The sequence below is a fragment of the Erythrolamprus reginae genome, chromosome 3, assembly GCF_031021105.1.
Source record: "Erythrolamprus reginae isolate rEryReg1 chromosome 3, rEryReg1.hap1, whole genome shotgun sequence".
Taxonomy (NCBI): domain Eukaryota; kingdom Metazoa; phylum Chordata; class Lepidosauria; order Squamata; family Dipsadidae; genus Erythrolamprus; species Erythrolamprus reginae.
In genome coordinates, this window is record NC_091952.1 from 257,220,940 (window position 1) to 257,237,508 (window position 16,569).

A 16,569-nucleotide genomic window follows, 5' to 3' on the forward strand; every position below is an offset into this window, starting at 1 on the left:
TCTTCTTCTTCCTCTTCCTCCTCTTCCTCTAATTCTTCTTCTTCTTCTTCTTCTTCTTCTTCTTCCTCTTCTTCCTCTAATTCTTCTTCTTCTTCTTCCTCCTCTTCCTCCTCCTCCTCCTCCTCTTCCTCCTCTTCCTCTAATTCTTCTTCTTCTTCTTCTTCCTCCTCTTCCTCCACCTCCTCTTCTTCTTCCTCTTCCTCCTCTTCCTCTAATTCTTCTTCTTCTTCTTCTTCTAATTCTTCCTCCTCCTCCTCTTCCTCTTCTTCTTCCTCCTCTTCCTCCTCTTCTCTTTCTCCTCCTCCTTCCCCTTCCTCTTCTTCTTCATCCTCTTCTCCTCCTTCCTCTTCCTCTTCTTCTTCTTCCTCTTCCTCTTCTTTGTCCCCCTCCTCTTCCTCCCCCCTCCTCCTCTTCCTTCTCCACTCTCTCCACTCTCTCCTCCTTCTACTCCTTTCCTCTTCCTCCTTTTGCTCCTCCTCCTCCCCCTCTTCTTCTCCCTTCTTCCCCTCCTCCTCCTCTTTCTCCCTCCCTCCCTCTCTCTTACTCTTCCCCCCCAGTCCCCCCCCCTTCCCTGCCTCTTATTGTAGGAAAGGGCTGCAAGAGGCAGAGAAGGCAGCTGGGGACCCCTCCCCCCCCCCCACAATCCACTTTGTGCCCCCAGTTGGCAGCTCCTTCCTTGCTCTCTTGTTCCCTTTCGCCTCTGTTATTTTATTACTTTTTAATTCTCCCGTCTCAAACATTTTAGCCGGTGCCTTTCCGGTTTTATTTTTTATCTGAAAGCGTTAAAGCTTTCCCCTTCTCCCCCCCCCCCCACTCCCCCTCCGAGTGGGGTGAACAGGCATCGTTCTTGTTGGCTCGTCATTTTTGGGGAGGCTTCCCTCCCTCCCGCCTGCTCTGCTGTGTGTGGCGGAGGGTGGGGGGGAGGAGGAGGGAGGGGCTGCCGGGTGGGAGAAGCATTGCCAATCGGATCCCAGCGTAACCGAGAGGGTCCAGGTGCACCACGGCCTCCTTCGCTCCTGGGATTCTGCTCAGCTCAGCGCTCCAGCCAGCCAGCCAGCCAGCCAGCGTCCAACCCTTGGGCCTCTCCCAAGGTCCAGTTTATTGACATGTGGGATACGAACTCTAGTCAACCCGACACTCACTATTCCTACAGTTCTCCACCCAGGTTGAGGTTCATCCCTTGTCCCCCACCCACAAGTTCATCACGTGGACCACTCCGGTTTTCTCAATGTCCATGATCCTCCCCTCTACTTCCACCTGGTGCTGAACAAAGGATGACCTTGAATCTTCTGGAAAGAATGTGTATCTTTCCCTCTCATGCAACCACCCCTCCCCAATTCCCATGGTACTCCTCTACTTGTAGCAGGTCAAAGTTTCCAACTCAAAACGAGGGCTTCGGCCTGACAGCCAGACCCACCCATGGAGTTTTGGGACACTTAGAATACCTGTGGAACCCCCCCCCCCCCCGGTCTTTTATTTCGGTTTTCAAAAAGATGATAGAATCCTAGGGCTGGAAGGGACCTTGGAGGTCTTCTAGACACACCCCCTTCTCAAGGCAGGCGTCCTTATACTAACTAGGAGGAAGGAGAGGGAGGGAGAGAGGGAGAGAGAAAGAAGGGAGGAAGGAAGGAAGGAAGGAAGGAAGGAAGGAAGGAAGGAAGGAAGGAAGGAAGGAGTGGGTAAAATGAGGACCCAATTTTGGGGGCAATATACTGGCTCTGTTAAAAAAGTGCTATTGCTAACTTGTTGTAAGCCGCCCTGAGTCTAAGGAGAAAGGCGGCATAAAAATTGAATGAATGAATGAAGGAAGGAAGGAAGGAAGGAAGAAGGGAGGGAGGAATAGGAAGGGAAGGAAAGGGGAAGGGAGGAAGAAAGCAAAAGAAAAAGGATGGAAGGAAGGAAGGAAAGAAAAAAGAAAAAGAAAAAATGAAGAATGGGAGGAATCAATAGGAAGGGAAGGGAAAGGAAGGGGGAGGGAGGAAGAAAGCAAAATAAAGAAGAAAGAAAGAAAGAAATTTCAAATTCCGTCTCTGCCTGATGCCTGGACTATTTCTTAGGGAAGCAAAGCTCTTCTTGAAATTATTTGCACCCGATTGAGAACAGCTGGTGTTGCCGGCCTCCGGAGGGGAGAAAGCAAAGCGTGTAGCCCCACTGGCGCCTCCTTTTGAGCTGCCTCACACGGGCAGGGGATGGCGGTGCCGCTTGTGTCCCTCCGTCCAAACCTTTTGCAGTGTGGGTGGCCAATCCCCAAGGCTGCCAGAACTGATCAAGGAAGCCATTCATCTCTGCCAGGGGAAGGAAACGAGTTCGTTTCTCGGAGCTTGTCCGCCGTCAACAACCTGCCGGTGGGAAGGGTGGTGGGTTCGGACGCTTCCAGGGAGAGAGACGAGGCCGGGGTGGGGGTCCTTGACACCCTCGAATTAAACCGGCGCCGCTGCAAAAAGGCAGGTCGGCCCCTCCGACGGCGGTGGCGAAAGAACCCAGTTCCAAAATCCAATCAAGAGTTTTGTGTGTGCCGAGAAGAGTTCAGGCTTTGTTCCTTAGGACGTGGCTTGATTGAAACAATCTCAGGGTAAAACCCACCAGAAGGGCTCCTCTGGTCAGTGCTTCTCAAAGGTACAGTATATGTGGTACCTGGCTCAACAGTAGTAACCGTGAGAGGGATCTTGGAGTCCCAGTGGACCACCATTTAAATAGGAGCCAGCCGTGTGCAGCAGCTGCCAAAAAAGCCAACACAGTTCTCGGCTGCATCAACAGAGGGAGAGGATCAAGATCACGTGAAGGGTTAATGCCACTTTATAAGGCCTTGGGAAGGCCACACTTGGAATCCTGCATTCAGTTTTGGTCGCCACGATGCAAAAAGGATGTTGAGACACTAGAAAAAGTGCAGAGAAGAGCGACAAAGAGGATTCGGGGACCGGAGGCTAAAACATATGAAGAACGGTCGCAGGAACTGTTCTCCAAAGCACCCGAGGGTAGAACAAGAAGCAATGAGTGGAAACTCATCAAAGAGAGAAACAACTTAGAACTAAGGAGAAAATTCCTGACAGTCAGAACAATTAACCAGTGGAACAGAAGTTGCCACCAGAAGTTGTGAATGCTCCAACACTGGAAGTTTTAAAGAAGATGTTGAATAACCATCTGTCTGAAGTAGTGGAGGGTTTCCTGGCCAAACACGGGGCTGGACTAGAAGACCTCCAAGGTCCCTTCCAACTCTGCTGTTATTCTGGCTGCGTTGGAGTTTTAATAGCTTCCCTGCCAAACTATGCTCAGAAACTAATTCTTTTAGGTTGCTGCTCTTTTTTCTCACAGTACCGATGTCCAGCTTGGGCCCCACCCCAGCATCTGCCTGCTCCCTTTATCCGTGGCCGAAAATGGCATATACCGCTTCCCAGTGCTTTTCCAGCCCCCTCTAAGTGGTTTACAGAATCAGCCTCTTTCCCCTAACACACTCTGGGTCCTCACTTGACCCCCTCGGAAGGAAGGGAGGGAGGGAGGGAGGGAGGGCGAGTCAACCTGGAGCCGGTGGTGGGATTTGAACTGCTGAACTACAGCTAGCAATTAGCTGAAGGAGCCTGCAAGGCTGCACTCTAACCACTGTGCCACCCTCTGTTGTTAAAAAACCTCCAGCCCCGCCAGGTGTGCTTATAACCAACCTTCCACCTTAATCTCTGCCTTGGAAGTTCTGATGTATGAAACGGCTCCTTATTCTCGGCAGCCTCTCCCCAGGTGTCAAGGAGTCACAAATGCATTAAGCCCCCCCCCCCCAAGTGGTGTAAGAGAGGGGGGGCAACCCCAGATCTCCCTCCTCACCTCGTCCAGCTGCTATTCAACAAGGTTACGGCCATGATTGGGAAAAACAGAGTGATTTTTAAACCAGGTGGCTTCCTGCTCTGGAGGAAGAGAGGAAGGAAGGAAGGAGGGAGGGAGGGACTCACTGCTCACAGTCACTCATGCCCTCATCACCTTGAGGTTCGACTACTGTAACGCTCTCTACATGGGGCTACCTTTGAAGAGTGTTTGGAAACTTCAGATCGTGCAAAATGCAGCTGCGAGAGCAATCATGGGCTTCCCCAAATATGCCCATGTTACACCAACACTCCGCAGTCTGCATTGGTTCAATTTCCGGTCACAATTCAAAGTGTTGGTTATGACCTATAAAGCCCTTCATGGCACTGGACCAGAATATCTCCGAGACCGCCTTCTGCTGCACGAATCCCAGCGACCGATTAGGTCCCACAGAGTGGGCTTTCTCTGGGTCCCATCGACTAAACAATGTCGGTAAGAGTGCACCACTGCAGGCTCCTTCAGCTAACTGCTATCTGGTAGTTCAGACCACGAGGTCTTTTTCTGCCATCAATCTTTTATGTTTCTATGTTTAAATTAAATTAAGAATGAAATAAATAAATCCACCACCACCCCTGCACACAGCCCTCCAAAATGTTTTGTGCAGCACTAAAGCTTATGGAAGAGGGAAGCAGGGGTGTCTTGGATGGGTGGAAAGGTAGGTGTCACAAAGCTCCCTTAGCTAAGGCAGCTCTTTTAAAGGGCTCCTGGCGGTGACCAGGAAAAAACCTTGCGGGTTAAGCAGTTCCAGCCAGAGGAATTGCACTCGGGAGATTGCTTGGCAAGGAGTAACTAGCATTGCAGCTTTCTTGGCAAACCAGGTAAACTCATAGAATTCTTGATTGGCCAGGTGTGGTTGGACGCACAAGGAATTGGCCTTTGGTGCAGATGCTCTCAGGGCCCATGAAAGAAAAGAATCAGGAGGGACAACACTTAAGGAGAGTCCGGGTACAAATAGGCAATCAGGAAACAATATTAATAAAAATCTTGAGGACACAAGCAACAAGTGACAGTCACACAGCCATAAATTGGAGGAGATGGGGATAAGAATGGTGGGAAGAATAATATGGAATGGAATGAGAATAGAATAGAAAAAGAATAGAAAAAGATTAAAATAGAGAAAGAATAGAATAGGAGGGGGCTGCCCTTACAATACTACGCAGCCTTCAATTTGCTGTTTTGGAAACATCCAGTGCGATCAGATATGGCAATAATAATAATAATAATAATAATAATAATAATAATAATAATAACAACAACAACAACAACAACAACAGCAACAACAACAACAACAACAACAACAAAAGAGTTGGAAGGGACCTTAAGATCTTCTAATCCAACCCCCTGCTTAGGCAGGATACCCTGCACCACTTCAGACAGATGGTTACCTAACATCTGCTTTAAAACTTCCAGTGTTGGAGTATTCACAATCTGGAGGCAAGCTGTTCCACAGGTTAATTGTTCTGACTGTCAGGAAATTTCTCCTTAGTTCTAAGTTGCTTCTCTCCTTATTTAGTTTCCATCCACTGCTGCCTGTTCTACTTACAGTAGGTGCTTTGGAGAATAGCTTGACTCCCTCTTCATTGTGGCAACTCCAGAGAGATATTGGACGGCTGCTATCATGTCTCCCCTGGTCCTTTTAATCAGACTAAACATACCCAGTACAAGCAACTGTTCTTAATATGTTTTAGCCTCCAGTTTCCTAATCTGCTTTGTTGCTCTTCTCTGCACTCTTTCTAGAGTCTCAACATCCTTTTTGCATCATGGCAACCAAAACTGAATGCAGAATTCCATGTGTGGCCATACCAAGGCCTTATAAAGCGGTACTAACCCTCCACGTCATCTTGATTCTCTCCCTCTGTTGATGCAGCCTAGAAGTGTGTTGGCTTTTTTGGCAGCTGCTGCACACGGCTGGCTCACGTTTAAATGGTCGTCCACTAGGAAAAAAACAGCCCGAAGATAAAAACTATTGCAAACTAATAAAAATACAAAGTAAGAAAAAAGAAATAAATCAAAGAAAAGGGTGAAAGAAAGAGAGGGGGGATTTTAAAACAGAAAAAAAGGAGAAAGATAAAACTAGCTTCCCATCTTTCATGGTTATAACTACAATTGTAAATTTGCCTCTTTCTTTGTAGTTACCGCATTAACTCTCTTCTTTCTATAATCTATCCTCTCGAATCATCAAAATCATAAATCATAAGTTCATTTTTCTTCCCCCTGTTCATTTCACGCAAAATAGCCTATAAGGGCCTCCCAGCCAGCAATAAACATACATAATTTCTTTTCTCTGATCAAAGAAGTCAATTTTGCCCACTCAGCAGGTTCCGTCGTCTTCGCCAACCGTCCTTCCGTTGGTGGGCAGAGCCAAAAATTTTCCATGCAATAATCTCGCTGCTTTTATCATGCAAAATATAAAAAACCCAAAGCAAAACACCCCCCAAATTTTGTGACTTCCCCCCCCCCCCCCCAAATGCTTTTGCATCCATATCAAAAGAGAAAAGCCTCTGGATTTTGATTGGACATCAATCTTTAAAATCTTCCGAATCATTGAAGGGACTTAAATCCAGGAAATTTTCTCGGGAATTTTTTTTTTTAATATGCCCAACTGTCCCGTTAGCCATTGGCCATTCCCATCCTAAATTCGAAACACCGTTGGGCATTCCCACGGTAAGGGGAAGGTTTGTAAGATGGGACAAAGCAACCGTCTCAATTAGCCGTGGAAATTTTGAGTTGAGCTGCAAGTGATAAGTGGAGGACTGAATACTCCCCAAATGACCGTAGTGTAGAAGGCTAAATGCTGCCTTGCACCCCCTCTTTGGAATGGATTTTTAACACCTTCTCCTTTTTCTCTTTGTCTCTTCGGTTTAATATCTTTTTTTCCCCAAGCAAGTTTGTTGAGATGCATTTTTTAACACTGGGAGGTGTGACGCGGTGCCTTGTGGTTCTTCCCAAAATTCACGCTGTGGCAGTGAGATGTCGTCAAACAAGCAGAAACCTGGACTCTAGGGTGTTTCACTTGCTCTTGAGTAGAGTAGAGTAGAACAGAACAGAACAGAACAAAACAGAAAATACAGAGAATCGAATAGAATAGAAAATAGAAGATAAGAGAATAATTGGAATGAAGAGTAGAATGGAATAGAATAGTGAATATAGAATAGTATAGAATAGAATAGTAATTATAGAATAGAATAGAATAGTGAATATAGAATAGAATAGGGTAGAATAGAATAGGGTAGAATAGAATAGTAATTATAGAATAGAATAGTAAATATAGAATAGAATAGGGTAGAATAGAAGAATAATTATAGAATAGAATAGTAAATATAGAATAGAATAGGATAGAATAGAATAGTAATTATAGAATAGAATAGAGTTCGTTTATCGGCCAAGTGTGATTGGACACACAAGGAATTTGTGTTTGGTGGAGATGCTCTCAGTGGACATAAAGGAAAATATAGAATAGAATAGAATAGAATTCTTTTATTGGCCAAGTGTGATTGGACACACAAGGAATTTGTCTCTGATGCATATGCTCTCAGCGTACATAAAATAAAATATACTTTTGTCAAGAATCATGTGGTACAACACTTAATGATTGTCATGGGGGTCAAATAAGCAATGAAGAAAAATATTAATAAAAATCTTAGGATACAAGCAACAAGTTACAGTCATAAGTGGGAGGAAATGGGTGATAGGAATGAAGGGGAAAAACTAGTAGTAATAGTAGTGCAGACGTAGTAAATAGTTTGACAGTGTTGAGGGAATTATTTGTTTAGCAGAGTGATGGCATTCAGAGAAAAAAACTCTTCTTGTGTCTAGTTGTCTTGGTGTGCAGGGCTCTGTAGCAATGTTTTGAGGGTGGGAGTTGAAACAGTTTGTGTCCAGGATGCGAGGGGTCAGTCAATATTTCCCCACCCTCTTTTTGACTCGTGCAGTCTACAGGTCCTCAAGGGAAGGCAGGTGGGCATTAATAGTTTTTTCTGCAGTTCTGATTCTCCTCTGAAGTCTGTGTCGGTCCTGTTGGGTTGCAGAACCACACCAGGCAGTTCTAGGGGTGCAGATGACAGACTGCAGATGGGGGGGGGTCTCCTCTCCCTGGGACCATCCCCCCCCCAAGCTGAATTCCACGGGTCCCTCTGATGCACACACACACACCACACACACACACAAAGAGAGCCTTCATTTTGTTGACGACACACCCCGGGCGCTTCTATTTGCCCAAGGAACAGATGGGGCCGTGCCGTCAGCAGTCGCCCGCACGACAGCTCCGCTGAAGGGAACGCCGCTTGATGCGCTATCAAATTCCACTCACTCTCCCAGGAATGCAGCCGGGTTGGCAGGTGAGCGACGGAGGGATGCTCGTTCCCACCTGGAGCACTCCCGGCACACGTCTCTCTCGGCTGACTGTGCCAGAACCCCCCCTGCCGCGCCGGTTGGAGTCATGTTGCCAGGTTGAAACATAGAAACCTAGAGGATTGATGGCAGAAAAAGACCTCCTGGTCCATCTAGTCTGCCCTTGTACTATTTCCTGTATTTTATCTTAGGATGGATCTATGTTTATCCCAGGCATGTTTACATTCAGTTGCTGTGGATTGACCAACCACGTCTGCTGGAAGTTTGTTCCAAGGATCTACTTCTCTTTCAGTCAAATAATATTTTCTCACGTTGCTTCTGATCTTTCCCCCAACTGACCTCAGATTGTGTCCCCTTGTTCTTGTGTCCACCTTCCTATTAAAAACACTTCCCTCCTGGACCTTATTTAACCCTTTCACATGTTTCAATCATGTCCCCCCTTTCCCTTCTGTCCTCCAGACTCTACAGATGGAGTTCATGCAGTCTTTCCTGATAAATCCTATCACCCATCTCCTCCCACTTATAACTGTAACTCGTTGCTTGTATCCTTACGATTTATATTAATATGGATTATTCTATTCTATTCTATTCTACTTCTATTCTACCCTACCCTACCCTATCCTATCCTTCAGAGAGGGGCGGCATACAAATCTAATTAATTATTAAATAATAATAATAATAATAATAATAATAATAATAATAATAATTATTATTATTATTATTATTATTATTATTATTATTATTATTGTTATTATCCTATCCTATCCCATTCCATTGCATTGGGCAAGTCAGGGCCCAGGTGGGGTCAGATTTAAGAGCTGCCAAGTGACTCCAGGACCAAAGGATAAATAAAGAGCATCGCTTGGAGATCCGCTTAGGCTGCAGATCGCTTTGTCTTGCCGGTTTTGTTTTCTGTGGTTTAAATTAGAATTACTCCTGCTGCAGCATCCGAGTGGTTTTTATTTCTTTATTGACGGGCCCAGCCACTTAGATTTCCAGTGTGCGCATAAATCCACATTTCTCTTTCTGTTTGTCTCAACACTCCCCCCCCCCTCCATTTCTCTGCAAACTAGGTACAGGGGGTGGACAGAAAAATGGAAACACTTGACTTTTTGGCCTCATAATGTTTGAACATGTTCAAATCAATCAAAACTTGACTTATTTTAATGGGTTTTTTTGGTTTTTTTTATTCTGTTATTTGATATGTTTTTTTAAACTACCTTTTTTTAAAACAGAAATTTAAGGAAATGGGTTATAACCTTCTAGGAATGGCAAACCTCTCAGACTTTCAAAGAGGCCCAATTGTTGGTGCTCGAATGGCAGGTGCTCGTGTCACAGAAAGTGCCCGGATGTTTGGCGTTTCCAGAGGAAATGTCTCAAAAGTCATGACTGCTTTGAAAGAGAAGGGAAAACATCCTCAGCCAAGCACAGGTCTGGTCGAAAGTCGAAGTTGTCTGAGAGAGACCGTCGGACTCTAAAGCGAATTGTTAGAGCGGATCGCAAAACCGAAACTCCTAAAATCACTGCAGAGCTCAATAGACACGTACAGAACCCAGTTTCCACAAAAACTGTTCGGAGGGAGCGTCACAAATCTGGATTCCACGGAAGAGCTGCAAGGTGGTTCCATTTCTTTGTTCACCCCCTGCTCTAGTTTCGCCAGAGGACCCGATAACACTTCACACCTGGTGCAAGACAGAAGCAAAGACCTGTGGATAGCCCCCTCTTGAGACTGGGTGGGGTGGGGGGGGAGCTGCCAGGATGATCTCTGGGGTGCCCGCAAAGCAGGGGTCAGGCTCGGGGTCACTGACCAATGCCAGGGGTCACAACTGAGGCACAACTGAGTTTGCATGATGCTTCGCCTTGACCTTTCGACTGGGCTGTGTTGCTTATCACATGTCCAGTAAACATGGCCGTCCCCTGTTTCTCTGCAGCTTGACCTTTGCCTTGGAGGTGGATTTTTGCCAAATAGCAATGGCATTTAGACTTGTACACCACTTCATGGTGCTTTTATAGCCCTCTCTCAGCAGTTTACAGAATCTTGCACCACCTTGGATGGATGGATGGATGGATAGATGGATGCATGCATGCAAAAAAGGAAGGAAGGAAGGAAAGAAGGAAGGAAGGAAGGAAGGAAGGAAGGAGAGAGGACCCAAGGAAGGAAAGGAAAGGGAGGGAAGGAAAGAAAGAGGAAGGAAGGAAGGAAGGAAAGAGAAAGGACGGAACGAAGGAAAGAAAGAGAAAGGAAGGAAGGACAGAGAAGGAGAGAAAGGAAAGAAAGAAAGAAAGAAAGAAAGAAAGAAAGAAAGAAAGAAAGAAAGAATTTTTCCACACATGACATTTTTGGTATCCCAATCGTCATGTTAACCACTTGCTTGTCCATATGTATGAATCGGTATAAATGACCAGTACGTATGTTTTGGAACTGTTTCTAAGTTTTAAGTAGAGTTTTAGAAATTAGTTGGGGGTTTTTTTCTTGACTTCTTTTTATTGTTATGGTTACTTGTAATTTTACACTGTTGTAAGCCACCCTGAATGAATGACTGAATAAATGAATGAAAAAGAAAGAAAGAAAGAAAGATCAAAGTTCAGTCGCTTGGCTATGGACTCACACTTATGATGGTTGCAGTGTCTTGGAGGTAGTGATACCCATTTCGCGACAATGGGGAAAAGCCAGATTCACTTAACAACCGGGTTTCTAAACTTATCAACTGCCATGTTTCGCTTAACGACAGTGCCAAGGAAGAAAGGCAAAACTCACTTAACAAATGTCTCACTTAACAACAGAAATTTGGGTTTCTGTTGTGGTCGTCATACAAATAGTCCCTGACTTACAGCCAAAACTGAGCCCCAAATTTCTGTTGCTAAGCGAGACAGTTGTTAAGCGAGTTTTGCCTCCTTTTACCATTTTTTTTGCCGCTGTCATTAAGCGAATCATGGCAGTTGTTAAGTGAATCACACAAATCTTCCCTCCCCCCCTTGACTTTGCTGGCCAGAAGCTGCTCAGAAGGGCTGCAAAAAGGGACAGAACAGATGATAATCAGAAAGATACCAGAATACGCAAAAGTGAATAAAAAGACAATGGAATTGCAGAATAAACAGGGAAATGACTGTTATACCATGTTCTGTCGGGCTCTCTGGTAGAATCCTCCCGAAAATGCACAGATACAAATTTCAGACACACACACGTTTGAAAATTCAAAACAATGTTCTTTATAATGAAAATTCACTTAAACTAAGCCCTCTTTTGGTATAGCAAAGAGCACTGGTCTCCAAACAAACTGGTAATTGGTACAAGTCCCTTATCAGTTCTGTGATACTTATCTTGCAGCTGTGAGGCAATTCACAGTCCTTCTTCTTTCACAAAGTGAAACACACTTTGCTCTGGTTTAGTTTCCAAGCGGGGAAAAATCAGCACACAAAAGGTCAAAGTCAGTAAAGCAGGCACGAAACACAACGATCAGATAATCCTCCACAATGGCCAAACCCACAGGCTGCTCTTTATAGCAGCCTCACTAATGACCACAGCCCCACCCAACCACAGGTGGCCTCATTTTCTTTGATAATAATCTCTCAGTTGTTGCTGCCTATGCTTTCTGCATGCGTGGCTGTATCATTAACTCTTGTTCCGAATCCAAGGAGGAGCTAGATCATTGATCTCCTTCTGAGCTGTCTGCCCCACTCTCCTCCTCCCTGTCACTCATGTCTTCTTGGTCAGAGGAGCCTTCACCAGCAGATTCCACTGAGAGCAAAACAGGCCTGCAGCATGTGGATGTCTCCCCCACATCCACAGTCCTTGGGGCAGGAGCTGGGCCAGAGCTAACCACAACATACCATATGGGGAAAATTATACAAATGGATAAAGAAAAAAACAGAAATAAAAATACCAGACAGAATAAAAGAGGACAATGCAGAAAAGGCAATGTAAAAACAACTTTATCTCAAAAAGCACAAGTTTCCGTAAATTGCTTGTATGTATTGTATGATGTCTTTGTTTATGTTTTATGTTTAAGAAAAAGTCAATTAATTTTTAAAAAAAAAAGAAAGATTGCAAAAAGGATCATATGACCCCTGCAACACAGCGCAACCACCCCAGGTGACAAAGTGATGGGATTTTGATCTCATGGTTTTGGGAACTCTGCGATGGTCACAAACCTCTCTTTTTCAGCGCTGCTGTAATTTCGAACGGTCATTAAACAAGTGGTTGTAAGTCAAGAACGCCCTGCAAAGCGTACCTACCTGTTGATACCTAGGGCTGAATTCGCACTCTGAACTGCTTCTTTCTCTCTCCCGCAGCATCGCAGCCTGACACGGCGCCTGGCACTCCCGGCTATTCTCCACCAGGCTGGCCAAGCCGGTCAATCACCAGCCGCTACATTGCCAGGTAAGTCGCGTTCTTGAAAGAGCCCCCTCCCTTAAGGATTGAATAACAGAGTTGGAAAGGGAGGTCTGGGAGGTCCTCTAGTCCATCCTCCACCCCCTGCTCTGGAAGAAGAGCCGATAGCAGTCATGGTGAACCTTTTCGGTTCCTTCTTTCTCTCTCTTTTCTTTCTTTCTTTCTTTCTTTCTTTCTTTCTTTCTTTCTTTCTTTCTTTCTTTCTTTCTTTCTTTCACATGAAGGCTGGATAGGTGATTTTGGGCCAATCACTAGGAGACAGGGAGTTCTTGTCTAGCCGTAGACATGAAAGTTGTAAGCCACCCTGAGTCCCATAGGATTGGGTGGCATAGAAATGGAATAAATTAAAAGGAAAGGAAGGAAGGAAGAAAGAAAGAAAGAGAGAAAGAGAGAAAAAGAGAGAGAAAGAAGGATGGAAGGAAGGAAAGAAAGAGAGGGAAGGCAGGCAGGCAGGCAGGCTTGGACAACTATGACAATTTGTCCCAGGAACCAGAAAACCGCCTGCTTTAGGGTTGTGAAACTAAATCAAAATCCCACCTTTTTTTTTTCAAAACGCCAAGGAAGTAGCTTGGACGTGAGGGGTCCCTTAGCCAAGACCCCCCCACCTCTGTCTCCTGGGAGCAGCCCCCAGCCCCCTCCTGTCAGTCGAAGAGGGGCTCAGTGCAGTCCACTTCCATCCGTGCTTAGATTTCCTCTGTTGAATCCTCTCCTTGTTTTTTCTCGCTTTTCGAAGGGAATTTTGGAGGCTGGCAGCTGCCTGGAAAGAGCCAAGGACGAGTCCCAGAGGGAGATTTTAATAACCTATTTATACCCCACTGCCTCCGACGCAGGTTAACCACGCCCCGAATTAATGAACGCCACCAATAGAGATTACCCACATCGCTGTTGAAAGAATGGCTTGAATATTACCAGCACCCAGAGGGGTGATTGCTGCTCTTTTCAATAAATGCTTTAATAATGTCGTTCCAACGGTTGGCTACTCAATACTGAGTGAATTAAAGTGATCGATATCCACATTATAAAGCAACCTGGAATGTAGGGAATCCCCATTCACAGGAAATTTCAATCTGTTCTCCGCCCTCTGCATTGTTTCTGTTTCTAATTTGGGTGGGTGGGTCTGCTTCGTGTTTTTTTCTTCCCCACCCCGTCTACACCTCCAGAACTGCCTGCTACCGCACAAATCCCAGCGACCGATAAGGTCCCACAGAGTTGGCCTCCTCCGAGTCCCGTCGACTAAACAATGCCGTTTGGCGGGCCACAGGGGAAAAGCCTTCTCTGTGGCGGCCCCGGCCCTCTGGAACCAACTCCCCCTGGAGATTAGAACTGCCCCCACCCTCCCTGTCTTTCGTAAACTACTCAAGACTCATTTATACCACCAGGCATGGGGGAGTTGAGATAGCTCTTCCCCCTAGGCCATTACAAGTTATGCATGGTATGTTTGTGTGTATGTTGGGTTTTATAAATAAGGGTTTTTAGTTGTTTTACTATTGGATTGTCACATGTTGTGTTTATTATTGTTGTTAGCCGCCCCGAGTCTGCGGAGAGGGGCAGCATACAAATCCAATAAATTATTATTATTATTACACTCACACACATCCCCCAAATGAAGGGGAGAAACAATTTAGAATGAAGGAGAAATAAATGAATGCTCAACCGTAGTAACTGTGAGAGGGACCTTGGAAGTCCTGGTAGACAACCCTTTAAATAGGAGCCAGCCGTGTGCAGCAGCTGCCCAAAAAGCCAGCACAGTTCTAGGCTGCATTAACAGAGGGAGAGGATCAAGATCACGTGAAGGGTTAATGCCACTTTATAAGGCCTTGGTAAGGCCACACTTGGAATCCTGCATTCAGTTTTGGTCTCCACGATGCAAAAAGGATGTTGAGACTCTGGAAAGAGTGCAGAGAAGAGCGACAAAGAGGATCAGGGGAGTGGAGGCTAAAACCGTATGAAGAACGGTTGCAAGAACTGGGTATATCTAAGTTTAATGAGAAGAAAGACCAATATTTATTTATTTATTTATTTATTCCTTCCTTCCTTCCGTCCTTCCTTCCTTCCTTCCTTCCTTCCTTCATTTATTTATTGGATTTGTGTGCCGCCCCTCTCCGCAGACTCGGAGTGGCTAACAACAGTAATAAAAACAGCATATAGCAATCCAATATTAAAACAGTTAAAAACCCTATTATAAAGCCAAACATACATACATACAGACATACCATGCATAAAATTGTAAAGGCCTAGGGGGAAAGTGTATCTCAGTTCCCCCATGCCTGATGACAGAGGTGGGTTTTAAGAAGCTTACGAAAGGCAAGGAGGGTGGGGGAAATTCTAATCTCTGGGGGGAGTTGGTTCCAGAGGGCCGGGGCCGCCACAGAGAAGGCTCTTCCCCTGGGTCCCGCCAAGCGACATTATTTACTTGACGGGACCCGGAGAAGACCCACTCTGTGGGACCTAACTGGTCGCTGGGATTCGTGCAGCAGGGGTTGCCACAAACAAGCGGGAGTCAGGCTATTCTCCAAAGCACCTGAGGATAGAACAAGAAGCAATGGGTGGAAACTAAACAAGGAGAGAAGCAACTCAGAACTAAGGAAAAAATTCCTGACAGTGAGAACAATTAATCAGTGGGACAGACGTTGCCTCCAGAGGTTGTGAATGCTCCAACACTGGAAGTTTTTAAGAAGAGGTTTATTTATTTATTTATTTATTATTTGGATTTGTATGCCACCCCTCTCCGAAGACTCGGGGCGGCTCACCATTTGTCTGAAGTGGTGTAGGGTTTCCTGCCTAGGCAGTGGGGTTGGACTAGAAGACCTCCAAGGTCCCTTCCAGCTCTGTTGTTGTCATTTGTGTATATGTGGGAGCTTCATCACTGGAAGCTTTCAAGATGAGACTGGACTACCATCGGTCAGAAATGGTCCATGCAGAAAATTGGAGAAAATCGCTGAAATCACTCGCGCAAGCGTTTTTATACGGGTTTTTGTGTGCACAGAAGCCAAATCTTGTGCAGAGGCGCATTGGGGCCAAACAGCTGCGTGCACATCCTGGAATTAATTTGATTGATTGATTGTTTTAACTAATTAGATCTGTATACATATTAATTTTGTATCGTATCCTGTGAGCGGCCCCGAGTCTTCGGAGAAGGGCAGCATACAAGTCTAATTAATAATAATAATAATAATAATAATAATAATAATAGTTCTGTCGGGCTCTCTGGTAGAATCCTCCCAAAAATTCACAGGTACAAATTTCAGACACACACAGGTTTGAAAATTCAAAACAATGTTCTTTATAATGAAAATTCACTTAAACCAAGCCCTCTTTTGGTATAGCCAAGAGCACTGGTCTCCAAACAAACTGGTAATTTGTACAAGTCCCTTATCAGTTCTGGGATACTTAGCTTGCAGCTGTGAGGCAATTCACAGTCCTTCTTCTTTCACAAAGTGAAACACACTTTGCCCTGGTTTAGTTTCAAAGCAGGGAAAAATCAGCACACACAACAAGTCAGTAAAGCAGTCATGAAACACAACGATCAGATAATCCTCCACAATGGCCAAACCCACAGGCTGCTCTTTATAGCAGCCTCACTAATGACCACAGCCCCACCCAACCACAGGTGGCCTCATTTTCTTTGATAATAATCTCTCAGTTGTTGCTGCCTATGCATCGCTCTCCGCATGCGTGGCTGTATCATTAACTCTTGTTCTGAATCCAAGGAGGAGAGAGATAATTGATCTCCTTCTGAGCTGTCTGCCCCACTCTCCTCCTCCCTGTCACTCATGTCTTCTTGGTCAGAGGAGCCTTCATCAGCAGATTCCACCGGGGGCAAACCAGGCCTGCAGCATGTGGATGTCTCCCCCACATCCACGGTCCTTGGGGCAGGAGCTGGGCCAGAGCTAACCACAACAACAACAATAATAATAATAATTAATATGCCACCCTTCTCAGACGACTCAGGGAATTTCCTTCCAGGACAGAGCACC

The 16,569-nt window shown here is 45.4% G+C and overlaps 1 protein-coding gene across 1 annotated transcript in view; it reads left to right on the forward strand.

The window, feature by feature from the left end:
* LOC139165263 (zinc finger CCCH domain-containing protein 3-like) overlaps positions 1 to 16,569 on the forward strand; it is a 205,966-nt gene that overhangs the window by 137,001 nt on the left and 52,396 nt on the right. The window contains 1 exon segment of the mRNA XM_070748399.1: positions 12,493 to 12,580. Within this exon segment, the coding sequence (XP_070604500.1) occupies positions 12,493 to 12,580 (88 nt within the window).